The sequence below is a fragment of the Montipora foliosa genome, chromosome 13, assembly GCF_036669935.1.
Source record: "Montipora foliosa isolate CH-2021 chromosome 13, ASM3666993v2, whole genome shotgun sequence".
In the NCBI taxonomy this organism is placed as follows: Eukaryota; Metazoa; Cnidaria; class Anthozoa; order Scleractinia; family Acroporidae; genus Montipora; species Montipora foliosa.
In genome coordinates this window covers 20,006,214-20,032,272 of record NC_090881.1, presented here as the reverse complement: position 1 = coordinate 20,032,272, position 26,059 = coordinate 20,006,214, and the positions used below count along the sequence as shown (strand labels likewise).

The 26,059-nt window shown below is 40.2% G+C and overlaps 1 protein-coding gene and 1 non-coding gene across 3 annotated transcripts; both read right to left on the bottom strand.

The window, feature by feature from the left end:
- Window positions 1-231: 231 nt before the first annotated feature.
- On the bottom strand, window positions 232-13,262 carry LOC137982696 (splicing factor U2AF 26 kDa subunit-like). Of its 2 annotated transcripts, none has more exons than XM_068829831.1 (12): window positions 13,142-13,262; window positions 11,904-11,991; window positions 11,439-11,502; window positions 10,240-10,292; window positions 10,109-10,135; window positions 9,304-9,436; window positions 8,095-8,137; window positions 6,903-6,932; window positions 5,544-5,606; window positions 3,255-3,290; window positions 2,736-2,783; window positions 232-1,373 (listed from the first exon to the last, which is right to left on the bottom strand). In XM_068829831.1, exons 1-12 carry the CDS (start codon window positions 13,183-13,185, stop codon window positions 1,223-1,225), a joined length of 780 nt encoding a protein of 259 aa, XP_068685932.1. In that variant the 5' UTR covers window positions 13,186-13,262; the 3' UTR covers window positions 232-1,222. The 2 variants fall into 2 exon arrangements, with proteins under 2 accessions (XP_068685932.1, XP_068685931.1); XM_068829830.1 differs by lacking the exon at window positions 5,544-5,606 and adding an exon at window positions 5,418-5,480.
- Window positions 13,263-23,213: 9,951 nt separating this feature from the next.
- Trnaa-cgc (transfer RNA alanine (anticodon CGC)) lies at window positions 23,214-23,286 on the bottom strand. The gene has a single exon. It is a non-coding gene; the product is annotated as a tRNA-Ala (tRNA).
- Between the last annotated feature and the right edge of the window lie 2,773 nt (window positions 23,287-26,059).

Below are 26,059 nucleotides of genomic sequence, written 5' to 3'. Positions count from 1 at the left end.
CTTGTTCACCAAACAACGTTTGATGTTGTTTAGTCGCCAAACACTTCCCGTTTGGATAGGCCCTTAGCGACGCAAGCACAAGAAAACAAAAAATTTCGATCCTTGTGCTTGTAAAAATAAAACGCATTTTCTAACATAAACAGTCGTCGATAACAACTTGCCTCGTACGTGTCTGTGGAGGATCTTAGTCTCAAATGTTAAATGCTCTTTTAAGATAAACGTAGTCACCAATTGAAAACATACTTTTCTATTTTATTCCTGAAAATTCTCCATTTAACTCAGAAAACACGTGACGAGAGCGAAATGGGTATTGTCTTTAGATGGCAGCACAAACAGTTTAACCACATAGTGACGTCATTTCCGAACGCATGTCTCAGACTTGGTCGAAGATGGTGCAAATGACAGTCAGTTACGTCAACTTGTCGTGAACTGTGAGGCCTATTTGAAGTGACATCTCAAGGAGAAAGGCACTTTGTCGACGTAGAAAAAGTTGCTTGAGGTTAGGTAAACTTAAAAACGTGAAAGTGTTATCATTACCTCATTCCACTACAATCGGTTTCGATAGATGTTCCCCCAAACTCAAGCTATCCGACGAATAAATAAACAACGAAGACAGCTACTTTTACCTCCCAATGTTATGTAAAGGATTGCGAAGACTGAGAAACATGCCGACCAAACTTGGTAAGTTTCACGAAGTTTCACGAAGTGTATACTTCCCAGTGTGTCTGACTCAACAATTTAAGTGAAAATAAAAAGGTCAAGAAACCCGACTTAAAAATACAAAGCCGAACGCCTACGTTAATCCTATTCCTCCTACTCCTCGTCAATATGCAGTTGACGCTTAGACTTCAAGGGACACTTCATGGTGTTAATTATAATGTGGGCGTGCAACTCATCACTTGCAGTCCAGGAAAAAAGCTCTTGATCAGTATAACAGTTACTTAAGATTCATCCTTTCTCGAAAAACTCGAAACAAAGACACTCTAATGTTTGTTTTAAAAAGAGCAAAAGAAGCACACTCTGCATGGTTTTCAATACACAATACAATCGTCGGCTTTCATATAACGCGCAATGCATTTTGGTTTCCCCACAAAATTTTGCATAAACTTATTGTTTTAAAATGCACTTGGGAATGGTTGAAAAACAGTTTATGAAAAATTTTGTGGGGAAAAAGATGCATTGCGGGTTATATGAAAATCGCTGATTGACGGCTGCCATCCGTTCAGTGCCGGCCTCTTCTTTCACGCGGCGATCTGTCACGGCGGGGAGGAGAGCGTGACCTGTCTCGGCGGGGAGGGGAACGGGAACGACGTCGAGGAGGTGGTGACCTGGAGCGAGAACGGCGAGTGTACGGAGGAGAGTTGGAAGCAGACCTGAGGAAAGACATTTTTTTAAGAATACTTAAATTTCAAGAATTTTCAAAACATTTTATGAGCCTTAAATTTAACTGAAGTCATTATTGGAAATTGTGTTTTTGACCCACTCAAGGGCAAAAAGAAGACTGGAACGCCATAAACACTGCAATAAATGAGAGGAGTGTATACAAGAAATGCCAAGAATGTATCTCAATGTTGCCAAGGCTTTTTACTTGCCAAGCATCATCGGCAACTTGAGGGCCTCTACATTTTGTCAAATAATGCGTGTATCAACATTAGAAAGAGTTAGAAACCAGCAAGAACTACCAGGGATCACTCCCCCTCTCCCTTCCAAAACAAACAGTCGACACATCAAGAGAGGACAGCTGTCGTGTTACAGTGGAGGAAAAGGGAAAAGGGAAAGGGGTCGAGAGTACGGTCCGTTCACGGAGAGGGAAATAGGAGAGTTTCGAATTGTGCAACAACAAAAGAACAGAGTCGAGGTTCAGGAGAATAATTGCATTTTCGTTTGTTTTGAACAAAATAAAATGCTAATTATTCCCCTGAGCCTCGACTCTGTTCTTTTGTTGCTGCACAATTCGAAATTCGCCTATTTTAGAAGCAGTTATTTCGAACTTGATCAAACAATTTTTATTTTGCACCGACTTTTTTCCTTTCATCACTTTGAAATGTTAGACGCTACTTCTTGGCGTTTCTTTATCAAGTTTCATTTTACGTCGACCTTGCACTCTTATGACCTCGTCCCAGCTAGAAGAATCTCTTTTTTTGTTGATGTTTTAATACCAAGGAACGGAAAATTTCACTCGTATGGTCACGCTTTGCCAAGCCAAAAAATATAAAATGTCACGCACATGAGCGGTGTCACCTTGCATTCGGTACCCGTTTGCAGGTGATCGACTCTACTTGGGTAAGTTTGAAAAAACTTATGAAGCCCCGAGTATGAAAGCTAATTTGCTTGTTGCATGATCGTAGACAGCGGCCGGTTGCATCAGAGGGAGTTGAAATGAACACTCTGCTAGTAGGGAAATTGAATGCAAGACGTGGTATAATAACTACTTGTTTCTCATTATTTGAAAGCCAGTGTCTTCAAATGTAGTGTTTCTAAACTTCGTTTTTGATTGACTGTTATGAACGATTTTGAAGGTAGGAGAAGCTGATTTATTCTGCAAGACGTATCAGCGATGCAAGCATTTTATTTGCGCTTTCCCCCGCACGCCTTTTCAACTTTCGCGTGTCCAAACTACTTCCTTCGAGTTTCTGACACATACAGTAGTTTTCGTTTGTCTTACAGAAAAAAAAATGTCAATGAAGCACTGTTTTTCACATAACAAAAGCGTTGATCTCGACTATAGTACAAACCGTGGAGATGGTTCTTTCGCACCCGCTGCACCGGCTCCACCAGCCCCTCTGAAATTAATTAAAAAATCTTGCATACGCTAAAGAATAAAACTGGTGTCTTAAAGGTATTTGTGCCAGAAGGGAAACGTTGGCTTCCACGGAACAACTACCAGTACCTCCGAAATTTTAGTTCAATTCGCCTGTACTGACCTCTCACCCCTTTATTCCTAAATTTGTGCTTCCTCTTAACCAGGAAACACATTTAACCGAGAGTTTCTGCAGAAGGGCCACAAGCGATTCTCGGCGAGTTTTGAATGCGACCCGAGTGGGGATTAACAACTGTGATTTTCCAGCTGTCGCGTGTTTTCACATCGTCAAGATGGAGATCGCCACAATCTCGTCTTTGCCTGAGTCGGTTTCAAGTCCCTGTATCTTTGGCTGCGCATGAAATACTGCGCAAAACGCGGATTAAATTGCACAGAAATAGTTACCAGTGTCAATAGCTCGTAATAAAAATCAAACCAGAAGAAATATACAAACCTTCTCTTGCGGCGATTGCGCCCGTACAACTCGCGCCTATAGAAGGAATTTATTGAAACATTAAAGTAGTTTTCGGTTGATTAGGGGGAGCAGGGTGGGCTCAGGGAAGCAGGGTTGGTCCCCGGGGTTGTCAATAGGTTGTTAGGGTTGTCCCGGATGATTAAACGTCATCTGCGGTTCTCAACAGGCCTTATGTATGATGACGTCATATGCTAAAAAATTCACCGCCAAGCCTCGTTTGCATAAAATTGTTTACATCATCTGGACATAAAATAATGTTCGCACGTGGGTTTTCTTAACAAGTCTGTTCCTTTGGGATTCAACTCATGCTAAAATTTACAAGTTTGATTTTTTAAATCGAAGCTTCGTGGTGAAATTAGCTAGTCAGACGTCATCACGCATAAGGGCTGCTCTGCTGCGAGGGGTTTTTCTCCAGCTCCTCCGGCTTGTTCCCTCCCACCAAAAACCACCGTTACATTTGATCTGCTGTAATTTTATGTGGTGTGATCCGATTTACCAAACCAATTAAACCCTTGGGCCAATCAAGAGATACAAACAATCAAATGTGCCAATCCCAATGCAACAACGGAACTACATGCGGCCGGCGCTACATATAGCCAGCTTTGACTGCGATATTTGAGCAAGTGCAAGAGTGTCCGCTAGAGTTGTATTTCTAAGGGGTGTGGCCGCTGAGCAGGCTTCGCTAAGCACGGAAACCTGCGTGCACGCAAGTTACAACAGATAGTTTTGCCAAAACCGACTGTGACATCACTTTTGAACCAATCACCCAGGGTGCTGAATTGAAGACAGCTGATCTGATATTCCACACAATGTGTGTAGTTGCAAATACACGTGATGTCGTTAGTTGTTTAAAAAAACGGACCCTGAATGGTCGAGAAAGGACGTAGCTACTGTATAAGAACGCTTCCGAGGACTGACTTTAATAACGACGGACAGAAAGGCATACCAAAGAAACCACGAACGAGAACCCTACTCCAAAACAGAACAGGGCTGCGTCAATCATCGGTTCATCGAAATTACAGGGTGAAAAAGTGGTCAACATTGAATGCCACCCACCTGACTAAAACCCCTTGCGATACTTCCTTGCATTTTACATGAAGTAATATTTGCAATTCCTTACGGCGATTAACACATTGCGGTTCTCTCCTTTCTTGGCTTTGCAAGATCACATACCACCCCATCCCTGCATGAAGTAGGGCTACAACGATACCTCTTGTCACCATACGATACAAAGGCTTCAATACGGTTCAGAAACGATACTTCAGCGATAACTTGAACTAATTTCAAGAATCTGCGCAGCATTTATACATTCCTCGCTACCTTGTGCAAGGATAGACCTCTTCAGCGTTAAATCAGTTATTTTGAAAATACAGTGTTTGCATAAGAATTAAAATGTCTCTTAACCTCGAATGGTCGCTAGCGCAGTTAAGTGGTTTAGGAGCAATCCGGAGTTCCAAGTTTCAAGACGTGCTCTCACCACTAGCTGAAGGTGCTCTACAATTTAGGTAGTCTCTGTTTAGCTTCTAGTCTGCGCTTGTAAAATGGCCAACTAGTCTGCCGACTGTCAGTTAGGATTATGAAAGACTTATTGTGTTTGTTTGAATAACATCTTCCTTTGTCCTTTAAAAGACCGATCATCCAGGTGAGTGTAGTCTGGGAAGGAGTGTGGGTTTGTGACTGACCTTTCGAAATCCCAAGCGGAAGTCGTCTTCAACTTCCCTTGGCGGAAGTCATCTTCAAGGTAAAACGAAGATGACTTCCGCTTCCCTCAGGAATACATAAGCCCGATCGGTCAAATCTCATTTATCTTGGTACAATTTGCGTTCAATTCTCGTTGGATTAGTCGGAAACATTAACATATCCGTCGTTTTCTTGGCGACCTCAACCTTACTGCAGTGACGTCATGAGAAAGACTCCTACAGTTTTGTAATTTTTATGGCAAATGTATTTGCCAGTTTTATGGCAAATACAGAACTTTGGCAAGACAGTGAGTTAACCAATTTGACGATGTATCACTTCTATCCTCACATCGCGCTATCTTGTACTAACACAGAAATTCGTATCGTCGGAGGAAATATCGCGGTCCACCGAAGCACTAGTGGAGTATCGTTCTAGCCCTAACATGAAGCCGAACAAACTCACCGCAGTTCTCTTGAAATGGGCCGCATGTGCATGAAGTTACAAAACCCACCACGAGTACATTCTCTAGGAATACACAAGAAGACTAGATTTCAAATTGGTTAAGATGAGTAAAGCAGTCGGGCTTACCGGCTGTCCCGGGAGATGGGTCGCAGATGCATGAAGTTACAAAAACCTCCTCGGGTGCATTCACTGCGTAACAGAGGGGATCAACAAATCAGAGAGGCTCCACAAACTTTGATAATGTGTAAGGAGTAGTTAATTCAATACAAAGTTACAGGCTGTAGGCTACATTATTAGGAGTTATCACATACGGGGCAAAATTACTGAATGCTGATTGGCTGAGACGGAGGGCATTTTTCCTTAATCACAAAAGCACTTTTGGTAATCAAGAGGCATGATTACTTGATCCTGATTTTTAACAGTTGCTTATCCAGAGCAAGCAAGTTACAAGAGAATCTTCTTCCAGATTAAACTACTCACTTGTCCACATATAAAATACATTTTAAGTGCTGTTCTGTTGACAGCAACGATTTATTGAATCACTCTAACTGAATGGGAGCGAGTTGGTTGTCATTTGTAGCAGCAATGAACAGGCTTCCCTCAATAATTTTGCCCTTTATGTGATAAACATGCAATCGCAATGTGTCTCGTGCAATTAAGGGTCAATTTCACTTGTATTTTGAAATACGCGTGAAATTAATCCTTAATAATTATTGCTCTCACGCTCACGCGATTACATACACATGTATACTCACTAATCACTTGCCTTGATGCTACCACATTTCTATTGCTAAGTATCTTCTCACAATTAGAGGCAATTAGTTTAGAAATCTGGGAGACCACGGCATGCAAGACGTTAGGTAACTTCTGGTGTCTGTCTGTGGCTCAATAACATCGCATGCTTAACCTACCTATTAATTATGAAGTACGTTCGTGGGGACGAAATTCCACTAAGTTCGTTTGATTCGAGACCACAATGGATTACTTGGCACACTGGCAATCGAGTATTACTACCTCTTAAATGATTTGATTTAGTTCCTAGTTCCTGGAAATACCGAGAGATCCAAAAAACAAGCAAGCAAACAAGATTTTGTCAAAAAATTCACAATAAAATTTACTTTACTAGATCCAAAAACAACTGATGGTGTTGGATATGCAATAAAGATATGGATACAAAATAATTTCAAATGGGCACAGAGCCATTATTCTGTTTTGTGGCATTATTGATGCCATCAAAATCATTATTATACACGTCCAAGGCCTCTCTTGGCAAGAATTAGCAAGATTTTAGTTCTGATTGTAAACAAGAGAATTTCTGTTAAAAAGAATAAAAGATAAATAGTGTTGCAGAAGTTATGTCGTATTATTTTGGAGATTCAGGAAAAAACTTCAGTTAACCACCAGTTCTAAGATCAAAATTTGTTTTGTAATGTGGAACTCCTTTACCATGAGATCATAACAATAAATAACAATTTTTTAACTTACCCCATTTCATACTGTCTACAACATGCTTCTCTAAAAACAAGAGAAAAATAAAATTTATTTTAGTCTTCAAAATAATGACCTTTGGTTTTAACTCATTAAATTATAATTATTTTTTGTTGTACATTGTACATCCCTTTGAGGAACTGAAACAACAGTCCTAACAACCATAGCTACTCCTTACATTTGTTTGCAAGGTTACATGAACAAACCATTGTTGTGGCATCCTCTCAACTACAATTCCTTATGTTTCCAGATGACATGTACCAAGTGAGCTTTTGCGCGAAAAAATGACATCTTCACACATGAAGATAACATGTTATTTTCACATGTGAAAAGATCACTGTTGCTATGGTAACATTTGAAAATTGCACATTTCGATGCCTTTTGTGAATGATTTAGTGTTTCATTGGTGTTTATATAATAAATAAAATGTTACATGGCCGCTTGGAGATACGAAAATTTCTCTTCTCGTGTTGAAAAATATTTCACTCGTTCGCTGTGCTCCCTTGAGAAATATTTTTCAACACTTGAAGAGAATTCTGTATCCATCTATATGATAACAATGATGCTATGGACATATTTCCATTAGGGATGGTAAGGGGCTTTATTGATGCACAAATTATAACAGAGCTCTGTGTGAGTCCACAGTTGATTGACAAATCATGTGAATATGCCTACGGTATCATGGTTTTTATAGTGTGTCTTTGTGTTCACCCTGGTTTTCTGTTACTGTAAGTAACAGAACAGTACTTTTTTCCCAGTTCAGTTGATAAACTGAAGGTGAAGCAAAATAAATTGAACAGGAAAAAAATTTACAGTATGGCCCAAGAAAGCAACAGTCAACAAGATATTTCTGCTATAGTTTTGTGAACAAATCACACCAAAAGCTAAAGATGTAGTTAAGGAGGCTGTGATGTAGAATATGAACCATCTGCTACGTTGGCTTACCGTAGCATGTGCACTTTGCTGTACACTTTTATAAGCAAGAATTGTTGTTGTTCTTGTGACAGTATGTAAAAGTAGAAAAGAAAAGTTGTTGTTTTAGTGCTTACATAGCTGAGTTAATTTTTGTCAAATGGAGACCGATTTCAGAGAGCAAGTTCAAGCTCAATGCTTCTCCTGGATCCACTATAACTCTGCCAAACAATGGACACCAACAGAAGGGGGAGATCAACACTGAGCTATTCATTACCTGAAATCTGTCACTGGAGATAGTTCAGCATAAATTGGCTGGCCTATGGAAAGAATTATTTCAATAATGATAAAAATGAATTATGGTGGGTGGAGTTCTCTACTTTTCTCAGGCAGGGTTTCAGGTACAGTACACCGGTTTTGTCCTCTCAACATCCTGTGAAATGATCTGCTTTAAACAGATTTGATTAGCTGCCTCCTCGCTAATTAGTAGACCACATGTTTGCTCAGTGATTATATTTGGATGCATCATAATTTGTCACAAGGGAGTTTGGACAGAAAAGTAGAAATTCTTTATCCTCAAGTAAATCCAACAAAACCAATGTAGGGCTACTGAAAGCTGAAAAGCATGTTCTTGCCCAGGTGCATGTACAATGTGCACTGTAAAAAAAGGGCTAGCCTCTTCACAGTGCTCAAAATTGGCGGCTGTCCAGTTGTTTGAAACATCAGTCTTTGGTAAAATAAAAAGCTCGCTTGCCAGAGGAAGCCAAAAATAGAAAATTGATTTATTATGAGCAACACCTGATTTACATGCATTTGTCAGGTTTCTAATGTCAATGTCAAATAGTACTGTGAAGTTAATAATAATTACTATTTTGCCATAGCTGAGCACTTCCTGTGTTTTAAAAATCTGTAGCTTTTACAAGACATCGTTAAATAGGAAAATGCAAGACACAATAACACAAACATGTAGGTCAAGGATGGCAGTTTTGAAAATGCCAAAACTTAAACCCAGAGTTCCGCAAAAAAGCCACAGACGCACACAAAAGAGCTACGTAGGGGATATTCAAACTCGATCACAATGTGATTGCTTTATCACAGCATGCACTTTAATTAAAGCGGTTTTCCCAATGAGCAACCAAGGATTTATCAGGGCAACCAAATAATCTATAGGTTTGGTTGCCCAGATTTTGAAACAGGGGCAACATGGATTTCTTTAATTCAAGCACTGTCTTGAGGCCAGTAGGAATGTAACCTCCTATGCCAATGTAGCATTGTTTATCATGTGGGCTGAATGCTACAGTGTCAACAAACTTGTCTGTCTTTTCACTTAACAATGTTCCACTTGTTGAATGGCATAGATCTGTATAGGTGTCTTTCAGCGTTCGACATGACAGGAGACACAGTTCAAAGTTATTTTGTTGAATAAGAACTGTAACATTTTGTTGTGTCAACGCCATAACAACATCAATGCAAAAAAGTTCCTTACCATTGTACCAGCGATTATCAAGGTCTTTAACAGCCTTTTCTGCATCTTCTTCATAGCGGAACTTAACATACACATTGCCAACCAGGTGGTCACCAAGATTGTCACACACATTCATCTCCTCAATTTCTCCATACTGCAATACACGTAACACAACAGAAATGTAAAGTAGAAAAATCTTTTACAACATTATAAACAACATTTCATTTGAAGGAGACGATAAGGAGGTCCATCCTCAACCTACATGTACAGCTGTAGAGGGCAATGACTTGCATGTAAAGTATGCTCCCTAGATCTTGTACAATTGACAACATGTACCTCCTTACCATAAGCTACATTGTTGCTAAAGAGGGCTGCATTAATTGCTAAACTAAAAATGTTCTTCTAATTTGCAAATGTTTTCCCATACACACTCCAGCTGAAGAGGCCAGTAAGAAACCATCTTACAGTCTGTTAACCTTTTGACGTCCAAACCGGCCTAAACTGGCCAATGTCAATGGGGAACCCCTGGGAGTCAATGGGTTCAAAGATCAACGACAAGGGGACATTGCATACAAACCACATTAAGTGAAAAAAAAAAAAACTAAGTTGATGATGCGTACATGCGTACAGCAATTATTATTGTTAAACAACAGTACATAATATTATTGTAAATAGCTGAAAACTATAAGTGGTATGTTTGTCGCAAATCTAAGGGAATTTGACTTCACAGACAACATGGAGTTTGAAATAGTGGAGTTCACCCACATTCCTTTCCTATTTCTTTCATGTAAATGTACTTGTCCCATCAAATTCTGATGTTTCTCACCTTTTCTTCCAGCTCCAGGAATACATCCTATACAAAAAATAAAACAGTAAATCATTTTTCAAGTTTACGTTTTTGCAGTAAACTATCATTACGTTAAACAGATAAATATTTTAACATGTACGTGCACAAACCTCAAAAAACTTGTCATAATGTTCCTGAGCTTCTACATCAGAAATGGCGCTACCTTCAAAATTAAAAACCAAGTCACGATTTGATCTGCATTAATTTCATGGGACTGGATTCAAATTTTAGTCTCCCAAATAAATAGAGCATGTGTGTTCAGATTAATAATAATTTTTATGATCACAATGATTACTACATGTGTATTATTACTAGCACAGCTCAAGGATATGACGATTGCTGTAGACATTGCTGTTTCTCGAATGAGTGCAAAAGAATGAAAAGTTCAAGATTAAAAGAACAAAATAAGGCCATGTGAGCTGAAGGCTGATTTAATTGTGTAACTTTTAATGTTCTCTGTTTCTCTGTCCAAAAGAAAAACTGCATACACTGTGTTCAAAATTCACTTGGAATTGATCATTCAAAAATTGGCACTCTGTACATGTATACTGTCAGTAGGGGAGCAGGGGTGGCACATTGGTGAGAGCACTTGCCTCCCATGCGTCTGTCCTGTTATCAATCAAGAATTTGGTCATAACATTGTCAAAGTACATGTAGCCGTGGATCCACGATGTTATAGCTGGGTGGATCCACAGCTATTTCGACAATGTTATGATGACATTCATTGTCAATAACAGGACAGACGCATGAAAAACTGACATCAATTTGTATTTTTACAATAGCAAAAAGACAGAGGGGTCAAAATTAAGTCAAAACACGAGAAGAATGCGAGACAAAAATGTAATAAACTTCCATTTTATTCAATCTGACATGACCAAATTCATAACTTTTAACTATTGGTTAAAAAGTGACACATCGACATTTCACAAAGTTTTGCGTAAATTAAACTCTTTCAAATGCAAAAAATTATAAATTTATGTGTCTGTCCGCTTATTGACAATAATAATTGGCCAATGAGCCCGCAAGAATTTTGCAGTCATTGTAAAATTAACCTTTTAAAGGTAGTTAGTTAACTGTTCTTTTGACAGAATTTTAGTTCCAAAGGTCTAAAATAAGATTACAATAATATTATTAGTAGTATTAACCCTGCATGACGACATCATAAGCCGCTTGAACTTCCAAGAACTATTTAGCAGTGGCAGTGGTCATGGATCTGGTAGTAGTAGCAGCAGTAGTGATATAAAGGCAAAGTAAAATATGGCAACAGGATTTGTTTACAACAAAGATTAAAGAACACAGAAAAACTTACTTGTCCCATCTGCAACCTGTGCTGCACTCTGTGGGTTCTGATACATGTTTTGCAGCAAAATTGTCTAAAACCCACAAACAGAAAAGTCACCAATCAGACAAGCACAAAGGAAGAAAGGCTTGCCAAATAAAGCTCTAGGCACCTCAGAAACCCTTTAAACTACTAAGCAATAGCCCTTTTCACGGTTAGGTTTTCTCATTTGCATTACAATATAATCTAGCATGACTTTTGTATGTGAGGCAATTTTGGGCAATTTTGTAGTTTTAACCCAAAATTGCCTCGCATTCACGTTAGATTACATTGAAATGCAAATGAGATAAACTAACCGTGAAAAGGGCTATTGTTGTTCACAGCATAATTTTACAAAAATTCACTGTAACACAATAAAACTATTCATTAATCGCAGTAGAGTACGCTTATGAGTATGATTATGTTACAATTCCTTGCAATAACTATTATGGTTACCTGACTGAATGTGGGCTTATTATGAAGTCTTGAGCAGCGCTCTCCATGTCGACAGGCACCGATTTTAAAGTAGAAAGAGCAATTAACCCTAAACAGAAGAAAATTATGTGACCCAGTTTCCAGTGAAAGTGATCATTCAAAAGTAAACACATAACACAAAACGTTCTATTCTCTAATTTTACCCAATGAAAATCATTTGCTTAACCAAATCGTTTCCAAAAACAAGAAATCTTGCAAGATTCATGAAGGGCAAAAGCTAACTAATAATAATAATAATAATAATAATAATAATAAATTATTGCTTATATAGCGCTATTTACAATTACAAGATCAATAGTGCTTTACATAATAAGATCTATAAAATCAACAAATAAAATAATTAGGATATTTATGATAAGTTAAAAATTAAAAAAGATGATCACAAGTCTAAATGGCAATATAACATTCATATATTTAACTGCTAATCAAGGAAAAATTGTTCAAAAAGGAATGACTTAATTGACTTCTTGAAAACATCTACAGATTGAATAGTACGTAATTGTGATGGGAGCTCATTCCACAAATGCGGTGCTGCTGCCTGTAATGTGCGCCCACCCAAGGTTACAAGCATCTTCCCACTTGGTGGCTTCAACAGAATGCCTGAGTTGGATCTAAGATGATACGAGGGCTTGCATTTAATAGATAAAAGATTGCTGATGTAACTAGGCGCGAGGCCATGAATGGCTTTGAAAGCTAATAGCAGAATCTTAAATTGAATGCGCGCTTGCACTGGTAGCCAGTGTAACTCATAGAGTACCGGAGTTATGTGGGAATACTTCCCAACATCCATTATTACTCTAGCGGCAGCATTTTGCACCCGTTGCAACTTAGCTATTTGTTCTTTGGGAAGGCCATACAGTACAGCATTACAGTAGTCTAATCTGCTCGTGATGAATGCGTGTACCAGATGGAGTAAGCTGTCTCTCGATAGAAGTAATTATAATTTGACCATAAATTTCTGCGTATATTCGATTTGCTTTTAACCCTTTCACTCCTGTGGGGTTCCCCATGACGAGTAAAATCGTCTGGCGTTAGACGGAGTAAAATCGAAAAGTCTCATTGGCCCTTACAGGAGTGAAAGGGTTTTAATTAAACAAGTGTAAGAGCTCGCAACTTGCAAGCTGGCTAAATGATTTTTGAATGTTGAAGTAAACTTTTCAAGCAGATAAGAAATAAGTACAGAGTTACGCTCATCTTACTTGTCTTTCTCTGTGCCAAAGATGGACGCCAAATACTCCGCCATGCTTTCTTCGCTTTGCCAAATAATTACCCAGAATCCGTAGCAAGCTACGTATCATTCTCAGGGTCCATCGTTTCTTAGCCTCAGCACGAGGCCGTGGGCCTGGTTCCCAAGGCAAGTCGACGCAATCCCGCGGGATCCCGCGGTCCCTCACACTTAAGGTTTACCAACGGCCACACGTTAGGGACGGACCATTAGAAAAGTGATGGGCGGGGGGGGGATTGGGAAAAAAACAAAAAAAAAATTCATGCAAGGGAAAATGCTAAGAAAACAAATTTAAGCAAAGAAGAAGGTAAAGAAAAAAAATTCATGCAGAAGGAAGGTCCAATTGTGACTTTATTTACAGTGCATTTCACAAAACTTTTGACAGGCGATTTGCGAAGTTCGTTGTAAATTTCGTAAGTTCGCTTCGAACTTGGGAATTTCAATACGTAACTGTCAATCAAAGGGCAAACTTTGAAAGTGTTAAAAAGGGTTGACAGGCCTACACGACTCCCTTGTACGTGGTCTGGTTTCTGTTGCCTTTGTCATAATTTTTCTCTCTTGAGTACATATTTGAATGGACGCCTCTTTCAGGCGGTTCCTGTAGTATTCATTTAGCAATGGTTTTTGCCCTATGAGGCTTTACATTTGAATCTCTATACTGCTGTGTGATACGTTTTCTTCCAAGAAAATAGTTGGTCTCGAAAGTAATGTTTTTAGTTTCTTACTGTTGATTTTCTCAGCAGTAATGTGAATGTGACCTTCAGGCGTCTCGCTTTTGCGCCAATTTAATTCGGCGGTAGAAGCGAGTGATCTTCTGGTTTTAAATGTTTGACCCGGGCCCGGGTTTTTTTTTTTTTTTTTTTTTTTGAACGCCTGTTACATTGTGCCCTGTATCAGTGAGGTAGCTGGCTTTTTATAGGCTTTGTATGCCTTTTTTTCTGCGTTTCTTAGCAGATCGTTATGCTCTTTGGAGGCGTTGTTTTTTTTAATTCTTTCACTCGTTCTTCTGACTATTTCAGCGTGTTTTGGTTTGTGGCCACGGTCCGTAGCTGTCCTCCTTGAACCTCTGGAGTTAATTCGTTCTCGTCGCTGCTCTTTTGATACTTGATGTCGATGTCTTTAGGTCGCTTCTTTGTCGAGGCATTAAGATAACCCGACTCTAGATGGAAGTTCTCTGACATATTATTTGGTCAGGGAAGACCGTGGTTTCGATCCTATCATGTGGATCTCATCAGTTGCCGATAGCTTGATTTAAGGTGAAGAGCTTTGTCTCTCTTTGTTTCTCATGTGTATATATTATTCTCACATTCGCGCAAAATAAAATTTGAAATAAATAAATATTAGAATTTGGTATCATTTTAAATATTCTATAAAATTATTTGTGCTCACAATAAAAATTAGAGGATGGGTCTTATCGCCTTGAATAATGATTCTATAATGAAATGAAAAAGAGCATTTACATGTAGTAGTAGTGTTAAAACTTTACAGAGGGGCTGTGTTGGTGAATGGAGTATGGCATCATTATGATGGGCTGTGGGAGAGGAATCCAGAGGGCAGGGACTGCAAAAATGTACAGGGAAGCCGTCCACTCCAAGTGGCTTCCTCCTCTCTCACTGTGTGTACATTTTCGAAAAGATTTCGCATTAAAAAGTGGCCTGTATCCTTTGATCTGTTGTGAGTGTAGAATAATTTATAAATCATAAAAACATAGATAATGAATCAAGATTTCACTGTTTAAAAGAAGCAATATTTGTCTAAAAAAAAAATTCGTGCAGGGGGTTTCACCTGGAAAAAAAAGTTCCTGCACGAAAAAAAAATTCGTACCAGCTGAAAATCCCCCACACCCCCCATCACTTTTCTAATGGTCCGTCCCTTACGAAGATTACCGGGGCTAAGGAATCTCACGCAATTCATTGGCGGGAAATTTAAACACAACTTCATCAGCATCGTGATTGGCTCTTGGTGTACATCGGCCATCAAAACACCCTTTCAATGTCATGGGCGCTGCGTCTGATCTTTTTGACGTATCCATGAACATTTACCACGGGAAATGTCGGTCACACGCGTTAAATGCAGTTTCCCTTGGTAAATGGGTCATTTACCGCGGTAAAAGTGCCCTGTGAAACCGCACTTAATATTTCCACAGACGAAAAGCAACCGGGACGCCGTCCGGTACGCCTTTTTGCGGGAGCCTGCGAAAATAGCGACAAAAAAAACAACCGCTGACTTTAAAAATCGTTTTCGTCTAAGGGCCTCCACAGACGAGGCGATAGACGAGGGAACTTGTTATCGATAACTTTTTAGTTGTCGATAACAAAAATTTATCGAAGACAAAACATAGTGTGTGAATCAAGTTATCGACTACAAATAGCGAAAAATGAAGCCGTTGACAACAAAGTTTGTCATCGACAAATCAGGTAGTTTTCCTTTTGAAAAGGAAACTACAAACGCGGCCGTTTTGTTATCGACAACTCCCGGCCCTTTCTCCTGTCTATGAGCAAGTTATCGATTACTAAAGTCTATTACGATTTTTATTTTTAGCGGTTCTTAATAATAAAACGATAATAATAATAATAATAATAATAATAATAATAATAATAATTATAATAATAATAATTATAATAATAATAATAATAATAATAACAATCATGAATAATAATAATAACTTTATGTAACCACGGAATCCTTATCACTAAAAAGTGGTCTTCTAAAGAGCCGTGCGCATTAGGGGTCCAACACTATAATAAATCGATTATCCAGTACTTAAAAGCTAACATTTAAAAATTACGAGCATTGATACAAAATCTGATACTAAACGCTAAAAAATTAAGTTATTTCTAAAATACACTAGCGGAATAAAGACCATTTAAAGTAGTGGCCAGCTTAGCCTCTGCAGACAGACTGTTCACATGTTGCTGTGCCCCTATAACGAAAACTCTTTTTGAGGGCCTCAGTGTTCGGCAGTGGAATAAACAGGTTATGTCGGGAGTCCTGAAGATTATGTCTGTAAATGGAATTTACGCTGGTGAATTTATCAGACAGGTATGTGGATACAAGGTTATATACAGTTTTGAACATTAAAGATTTCATTTGTTTATTACGTCTGTCAACGAGGCTTTTCCAATTGAGGGCACGAAGAATCTGCGCAGATCTAACATCCCAATTAGAACCTAGCTGTTATTATGCGTGCTGCCCTGTTTTGTAACTTCTCTAGTTTGAGGCTGAGGCCATTACCGATACAGCCCCACACAGCGCTGCAATAATCGAGATGTGGAAGAATCAGTGACTTATAAATTGTGACTTGGGTACTTTGGGGACATATCTGTCTTAGCCTCCTCAGGGCAGCAAGTTCTTTAGGGGCACCCAACGTCAATTTTCGGTTAAGATCTGTTTGGAAGACGATTTGAGATCTAGAATTTTCGGAACATTTGTTGGAAAATACCTTGCTTGCCTGCCTGTCCTAGGATTTTCGAACATCTTAAAAATGGTATAATTGCCCATTTTTAACGGATTCTTACCCAAAAATGGTCACCTAGAATTTTCGGGAGCCTTTTTCCTGGCTGAAATTTTCGAAAAGGTAAGTTTTGATCCTTATAATGTTCGGATCACTAGACTTTCAGCTAACGAATCCAAACAGATAAGAAATTTTTAGGGGATAAAAATATGCCTATATCTACCGTTTAAATACTAAAATACGTTTAACAATGCTATGTTTAAGTGGTTTTGAACTCGTTGGGTGCCCCTGGTTCTTTAGAAACTTGACCGACGACTTCAGAGATATGAGGCTCCCACGAGAGTGTTTCATCCACCGGAATGCATTTGTAAGTAGTATTGATTCTTTCAACTGAATGAATGAATGAATGTCCATCAAGGCATATGTCCGGTTCACTAGGGAGCTGAGAGATGTTATGCCTTGATCCTGTAAACAGACACTTGGTGTTGAGGACATTAAGACTTTAACGGTTAGAGTCGAGCCATTGTTTCAGATTGCTTAGATCGTGAGTCAGGGATGAAAAGAGCTCTTCACTGCCCAGGGCTTTTGGAGGCATACGTGAAATTAGTGTCATCGGCGTACATCCTCACGTCTGATAGAAGGTTACAGTTTGGAAGGTCATTAATGTACAATAGAAATAGCAGAATGCCGAGGATTGCCGAGCTTTGAGGCACCCCACAACGTATGAAACTAGTTTCAGAATTTACGTTGTATAACTGTAACCTGAATTCTATCAGAGAGGTAGTCTCGAAATTAAGACTTGCACCTTTAAACCCAAACAGCTCCAATTTTGACAGAAGGATCTCATGGCCAATAGTATCAAATGCCTTTTTAAGCCAATAAACAGAATGGCATTTGTCGAACCGTCGTCGATATTAATATACCAATTGTCTGTCATGTCAATAAGAGTCGTCAGAATAGAGTGCATATGTCCCAAGCCAGACTGATACTTTGGAAGTAGCTTATTCTCATTTAAATACGTATAGACCTGATTGAAAATGGATTTTTCAAAGAGTTTGGCTATTACAGAAAGTGCAGAGATAGGCCTGTAATTTGCTGGGTCAACCTTCGAGTCAGCTTAAAAAACTGGAGTTACTCTAGCACTCTTCCAGTCTTTGGGAATGATACCAGTGGAAATAACTAAATTGAAAATATGGATCAGGGAAGACGCAATAAATGTAAACGATAACTTTGAGGAGGCAAGTTTGAATAACATCGATGGCATCAGCCTTGCCCACAGGGATATCGTCCACAAGTTTGCGCAGTCCGTCAAAAGTAAGTAATTCAAGCTCGAAGGTGCTATCACAAGATTCAACAAACTCCCGAAAACCGACTCCAGGGGCATTTATGTTAGACGCCAAGTTGGGGCCTATGTCGGTAAAATGCCTGTTGAATGCGTTGCTTAGCTCATAAGGGTCAGTTATCTCCGTGTCACCAATAAACAATTTTGACGCTTGAGCAAAGGTTTTCTTTCGCTACTTGTCCAAGCTTTCGTAAGGGAGCATTCACAAAAACGTGTTGGGGTGTGTGTGTGTGTGTGTGTGTGTGTGTGTGTGTGGGGGGGGGGGGGGGGGGAACTGATGAGAAATTATCTATTATCCAAAAAACTTGGAGAACCTCAACTTACTGCATTAAACATTTTCAGGGATCCCCTTTTAGTAGCCCTAAAATTTGAGACACCCCCAAGCTACCTCATTGTCATAAACCATTACACAATGCAAAAGTCAGCAGAACAAGCGAAACAAAAACAGAAAAACGCCTCCAAAGAGCATAACGATCTTCGAAGAAAAGCATAAAAAAAGGCAAGGCAAATAAAGCCTTTAGAAAGCCAGCTATCTCACCGATACATGGCACAACCTAACAGGCGTTCAAGAACAAAAAGATCCCGGGCCTTGGTCAAAGCTCTAAAAGAAGAATCACTCGCTTCTACCACCGCCAAGCCACCGGTTGAGGCTACTGTAAAAATAAATTGATACATATTTCTGAAAGAATTGTACGTGAACTACCAAGGAGATCTGCCCCCCCCCCCCCCCGGGAGATTTTTAAAATAGAAATGCTATTTCCAGTGTTTCTGAAACCCAAGAATCAGTTTCCCAGGCACGGCTGAAGTAACAAACCCCTCAAATATTGGCATCAAAGCGATACTGGCCATGGAATGGGAAACCACCCGACGAAACGTCCGGCCTCAAACGAAAACCCTGGCCTGCTGCAGGGAAAATCAACACCAAGAAACTAAAAATATATCATCAAAACAAACTATTTTTCTTGGAAGAAAAAATATCACACAGTTGTATAAAGGTCCAAATCTTAAGTCTCATAGAACAAAAACCATTGCTAAAGTAAATCTTCCTGGAAGCACCTAAAAGAGTCGTCCATTCAAATATCATGAAATATGTACTCGAAAGAGCAAAATTATGACAAAGGAAAAAGGAAACCAGACCACGTACAAGGGAGTCATGTAGGCCTGTCAACCCCATTTTACACTCTTGAATATTACATTTTGTTAAATTGTGTTTACATTCGCTAATGACAATTTTTGTTTTCATTATTTAAGGTACCCCCCTTGAGAGTGTTTATATTTTTCAAACACCCTCCTTTTTACCTCTAATTTAAAATGCTATCCTAAGTCATACACAACCTAAGCAATTGTTTTATTCTGGATTTGTTTTTAGGCTTTTGCTACAGATTCATTTGCTTCAGTCGGTGCGATTTTGTTTCGCTAAGATAATGTTTCAACACCCAATAGGTCTGGTTGGCACGTTTTATGCAACAATGGATTACGTAACGATTAACCTTCCTATTGAAGGGATATTCAGTTTTCCTGAAACATAACAAACTGGATCTTCTTGGGCGACCTTTCCCTCTACTTGACTAACATGTTATATATATTTTTGGATTACGACAAGTATGGTTAAGTACTACATATGTGATAGAGTGGTTTTCAATTGAATGTCGAAAGTAATTAGCAAATTTCTTTGGTTTATGATTAGTTCACTCAGTGATTGGTTCAAAGTTCTCGCGCCACTTTTTCAACCAATCAGAAGTGAAACCAAAACCAATCGTGGCTAGCGCGTGCACATTTCCCTGCGCTTTGTGTAGGTTACGTGTAATTACTTCGAGGTTTGATTGGTTTACCGGATTGTCTCCGTCCTTTCTGATTGACTAAAGTAATTGCTTTGGTTTTGGTTTTACGACACTAAATTGAAAATCGCTCTATGGGCAATATCTTGAAGAAATGAGCTCAACAAAGCGACCATGATGCAAACAACGCCACCTAGCGGGAATTAGACCAGTACACTTTCCACGGCCTATATATAACACAAGGGCCTTGTGTCTTGCTATAGTTCACCGGCAAAAAGGATTGTCGCTGATTGATAATCGCAATAATCGGATTAAAACTAAAGGAATCCAATTCTTAATTTGCACATTCGTGGTAGAAGAGAAAAACAAGAAAATCTCGGACTTTGCCATGTCTTTCAGATATTCGCAAAAACATTTGTCCTCAAATGCAATTACTCGCGCTCTGGAACAAGATCCCTCCATTTGAAGAGCATTTCACTAAAGAAGAGAGCAAGACGATAACCATACGCTTTCGCAACTTCCTCGGCAGCGTCCGAGTGAGAAAAATGATCGCTGCTACTATATATCTTGAACTTTGGCTTAGATTTGAGTTTCCAACATCGCAAAGTGCACAGACCCTCCTTGTGCGTATCCCCAATGATCCCACAAATAGTGCGTTCTGGATCCTGCATGATAAATGTTATGCCTCTGTCGTAGGCTTCTGCTCTTTTCATCCGCGGTCCAGTGAAGATTACCCTTCCATTAGTTGGCCAAAATGACTTAATTCTACCTCGTAATCCTTCCTAGAAGTAAATACCAAAACGTAAGTCATACTGAAGTGAAATAAGATCGTCCGGGTGAGCGTAGTCGTGAGACCGACTCTTTAGGATTACACCAACTGACGTTTGGACACCCTAAGGGGAAGTCGTCTTCAAAGCACAGGCTCCCCAAGCTGAAAATAGGTGGTGTATGCGACAGTTTGTGTATATAGAGAATTGTATGGGAAAATCACCGATCGTAAAAAAATTGTGTAAATAAATATCTCATTTGAAATATTATTTGAAATAAAGTTTTCCTACCTCAAATGTGTGACCAACCTGTCTCTTTTGCCGAGTTTCGAGCCATTCTGACGCCGTTTAGTGAAGTGATCCGGAAGGCCGTTACTGAAATAATAGGAAGGCCGGTAACTCCATCGCCGGCCAGACCTCACTCCACAAATCGTTTTCTCCTCAACAGGAAAAGTCCCGAATCGCAAGAAAAACAACAGTTCCATAAAGCCCAATAAATTTCACTCCAAATACGTGTGTTGCGGCGGCCGAAAGACTCGTGACGAACGACAACTTTGCCTTAAAATTCACCTCTTCGGCTTTCCTCAGAGGCTTGTGACCGGGCAGTCAACAACGGAAACTCGCAAGATGATTTCACCCTCAACTCTGATTGGAGGGTCGCGTTGCTAGCACGCGGTCAAATTCAAATGGACCAATCAGAGTTGAGGGTGAAATCATCTTGCGAGTTTCCGTTGTTGACTGCCCGGTCACAAGCCTCTGAGGAAAGCCGAAGAGGTGAATTTTAAGGGTTTCGACAAAACACTGACCCCCGGTCAACTGACCCCCTTACTGACCCCCTACTTACCCCCTATAAAATCAATGGGAAAATGAATACTGCTTACTTAAGCCTCAAAAACCCTTTTTAAACAGCATTGTTCAACAGTATTTAAGTCTAAGCACCCATTTTAAAAAGGTTAGCTTACATGAAGTAATCGGCCATCACAACAATAATCGAAAACTAACCTTTTTATAATGGGTGCTTAGACTTAAATACTGTTGAACAATGCCGTTTAAAAAGGGTTGTTGAGGCTTAAGTAAGCAGTATTCATTTTCCCATTGATTTTATAGTGGGTCAGTAGGGGGGTCAGTTGACCGGGGGTCAGTGTTTTGTTGAAACCCGAATTTGTCTTTGTCGCCACAAAGCAACAATATGATTGGTTAAAACTGTTGAATTTCTTTTCGAGTTTCAGTGATAGGCGGTCGTTGATCTTTAAAACCTTGGCTTTAATAGTTGAGCAGATTTAAAGTCAAGCCGCGACAGGGGATTTTTTCCAGGGGAGTAGGCGGATGCAGGCTATTGACGATGGCGCCCGCCAAAAATTTTTGAAAACAGGTTTGCCAGCTGTCATCTTAGTAATCTTAGGTTTTAGCAGCCCATGCAGTTACCCGTCTTAGTACCAATCCTCAAAGGTGGCCTCTTAAAAATACTAGCACCGCATCATTTTGTATGGGGGAGTCCTCCTGGGAAGAATGTAAACAGGTACTACTATTTCAATAGCTTTCTCAAATACACCGAATAATTGTAAAATCCTCAACAGAGATAAAAGAACTATTTTAATACATACCATATCCCCAGATCAAACATTTCCAGATCTGAGTTTCGTTATCACAAACAACTTGCTTTTAAGAGTTCTTCACGAATTTTGCTCTTTTGTTAATCAGGAGAGGAACTTAATTGAAGTGTCAAGTCTTCTAGCGCTGGAGCACTAATTGGAAACACAGTAAACTGAAATCAACAATATAACGCAAATCAAATCAAATGTTTGTATTTGAGGAGAGGGGAAAACCGGAGTACCCGGAGAAAAACCTCTCAGAGCAGAGTAGAGAACCAACAAACTCAACCCACATATGACGCCGAGTCTGGGAATCGAACCCGGGCCACATTGGTGGGAGGCGAGTGCTCCTACCTCTGCGCCATCCCTGCATCTTCAAACCGATCTAGAGATCGACTTATCCTAAAACAGTTATCATAAATGTCAAGTAAATGACAGCTGAACTGTTCCTGTGTAAAACATACGCAGCTGAGCAGAGAACCACCAACCCAATCTTAACAAGACGAATCAAACTCGGCCCATATTGGTGGGACGCGAGTGCTTGCCATGCTCCCCTTATAACTCTCACTCGTTCAATAATGCCATGTCAGGCGCACCTTTACCTTCACCTGTGTCAAATAAGTTCCTCTGAATCACTGAAATCACTTGCCATGCATGTTATCAACTGATCACTGGCAGTGAGAAACAGCCACGTTTTGTATCCGATCGAGGCGCAGACCGTAAATCGGGACTTTTCTGGTCTGGTTATTGAACTGCGTATATGAAATCAAGGAGTGAAACTATGATCCTCGCAGTTGTGAAGAAACCTACTGTTTTCTTGTATGGTGGCAGTCACTTGGTTGAGCATCGGACTTTCGTGCTGGAGGTCATGGGCTCACAACCCCGGTCGGACCAACACTCAGGGTCTTTATATCACTGAGGAGAAAGAGCTGCCTTTGTTATTACATCTGCAAATGCTCAGACTTTTAAGTCTTCTCGGATAAGGACTAGAAACCGTAGGCCTAATCTCCGAGACGTTAAAGAACTCACACACTTCGAAAGAGAGAAATGATCCTCGCAATTAACTGGACAATTTTAAGCAATTGTCTCTTGTATTCACCGGGAAAATTCAGGTGGCTCCAATGGGATTCGAACCCATGCCCTCTGCGATGCGGGTGCAATACTCTACCAACTGAGCTATGAAGCCACACAGGTGGGAACGGGTCAATTTGTTTGGGATCCGGTGTTCCCGTGAAAGGACTCAATGAAAGAGTTGCTTAAATTGTCCTGATCAGCGCGAGGATCATTTCTCTCTTTCGTCTATAGCCCGCACTTCATTCAAATATCTACAATTCTTTCAACCCACACACTGTTCGTGAAGAGTAGGGGGGAGGGGGCAGTGTTGGGGGTCTATCTCTCAGAGAATCGTAAACCGCCATGAAATGATGTGATGATGTGCAGCGTAAAAATCCATTACCATTACCATTTTTCTCTTACTTCACCTCTTTTATGGCAGTTTTCAAATGACTGTCGAAAGTAATTACGGGACTGCAATTGCTACGCTTTGTGATTGGTTTAAAGATCTCGCACTAGTTTATCAACCAATCAGAAGGATAACCAAAACCAATCGTGACTTGCACGCGCGATTTTTCCCGCGCTTTCAGCAAGTTACATGCATGGAATTGCTACGAATTGGATTGGTTCGTGGCGCTGTTAGCACCTGCTGTGATTGGTCGAAGTAACTACTTTCGTATTTGTTGTACGACACTCAGTCAAAAACCGATCTACACAGCAAAACGTCAAAATTTGGAAATGATTTGACTCTGAAGATGACTTCTGCTGTCGTGCCACTCCAACAACAGTCCTGGTCACTTGTACGAAGACCCGAACGGTCAATCTTTATCTACGTATAAAGAATTGAAATTCTTTTGTTGGAAAGAAAAGTATAGGGTAAAGCGAATCCGTTACCATCACTTAAGGACACAAAATCGTTAGATCATACACCCGAGGAACATTTGCAGTCACTATCTTTTATTGGTGTATATTTTGCCGGTAAAATCCATCTCAGGTTGCATCTGTTTTTACCTAGGTTAAATTGGTGATCATCATTTTTATACCTAGGTTGAATATGCACTCTACCTAGTTTAAAGCAGTTATCGAACCCCCCAAAAAGGACTGAAAACACCTCTACATTCCCTCAAGCTCTGTCTTACGCATCACAACAAATCTTACATTTTCGTATCATCTTATCAGTTTACGTATTCATACACTAATCCATTCAGTGTCAACATTACATCGTAGCGAGGGTAACAAAGAATGGTACTTACTATACACTTGCCGGTAATCGAACTCGGACCCTCTAAGATCTATACCAACCCAATCGACCCTTTATCTATGGAAGAGGAGTGGAAAACAATCCGGGATATGATCTCTGATTCTCGGTTTTACAAAGAGGGAAAATCAAGATTGGTTTGATGAGAATGATCAAGAGATCAGCCGCCTCATTGACGCAAAACGCCTCGTGCGACTGGCCCATGAGAACGATCCCGGGTCTCGACTCAAAGAGGCTCGATACCAAGGCCTTAAGAGACAATGTCAGACCAAGCTCAGAGAGATACAGAACACAATGGTGGAAGCAAATTGCTAGCGAACTCCAACAGTTTGTATCCCTCATACTCGCGATCTTAGAAACTTCCATGTAGGTGCAAAACAGCTCTATACGGTCCAGCGCGTACATCAACTGGGACCCTCCTGGCTGCGGATTCCACAACCGTCCCAACGGACCCGCTTGACATCCTCGAACACTGGAAAGACCACTTCTCCACGCTACTGAACCAGAAATCCACTGAGAAATGCCTCATCTCATCCTCCTTAACCCTGTATGAGTCAACCACCATCTCTTGTGGAGTTTGAGAAAACAATGGAGAGAATGCCCCCAGGAAAGTCCCCCGGCCCTGACAACATCCCATACGAACTAATTCAGCATGGTGGCCTTCAGCTGAAGAGCCGCCACTTCAGTCTCATCTTGAAAACGTGGGAAAACCAACAAGTTCCGAAAGACCTCAAAGACGCCGTTGTTATTACCATCTTTAAGAAAGGCGATCGCAATGCCTGTGGAAAATGTCGTGGCATTTCTCTTCTGTCGAACGCTGGCAAGATCTTCGCCCGGATCCTCTTGAACAGGTTGCAAGTAGTTGAAGAGGAAATCCTCCCTTAGTCCCAGTGTGGTTTTCGACGAACCCGCGGCCGGGCACCATCGATATGGTCTCCTGTGCCACACAAATACAATAAAAGAGCAGAGAGAGGAAGAAACCACTATTATCGTTTGCGTTTGAAGAGAACCCTTGAGTGCATTGATTTGATAAGGCCGTCCATATTTAGAAGATGCACAACGATTTTGACAAGCATCAGAACGGTGTCCCCTTGCTATTCTGCCAAACGTCAACACCATTCGCGTATGGGAATACTAAACACTTAATGACTGGTCCCTCGGGAAACAGTTCATTTTGTTTTCCGATAATCTTAAAGTTTCCCCGAGGCGCAGCAGAGGGAAGCACTGAAGTTCGAGGGAAACAAAATGAACTGTTTCCCGAGGGACCAGTCATGCATTTGGTGATTTGTTACTGATGATATAGCACAAAAAGAAAAACGTGCAACGGCAACACCAACGACAATCGACGGTCATCATTTGCGGGTAACAGTGCGCTGTTACCCTCTGACGTCATAGATTTTGCACTGTTGCCCGCTCAGAGACTCTTGGCGGGAAACAGTTTTATTGTTAGATGTCATGTGACCTCGAAGTAACCAATGAGAGCGTGCGCTGTTGAACGAAAAAACTTCAGATATATAACAAAGACAATTAATAAACAGCTGTTTTGCCCCTCTCCCAAATATAACGGTAAATACTTCGATTATCCTATCGCTATAAATACGAAGCAATTTTGAATGACACACTTCGTGTTGGATATCAAAGGTGGGCG

Coding starts and splice junctions, on each gene's coding strand:
- LOC137982696 (XM_068829831.1), bottom strand. CDS start 13,185: ATGGCGGAGTATTTGGCGTCCATCTTTGGCACAGAGAAAGACAA. Junction 11,503..11,903: donor ATAAGCCCACATTCAGTCAG/GTAACCATAATA, acceptor TGTGGGTTTTAG/ACAATTTTGCTGCAAAACAT. Junction 8,138..9,303: donor TGATAATCGCTGGTACAATG/GTAAGGAACTTT, acceptor TTCTTTCCATAG/GCCAGCCAATTTATGCTGAA.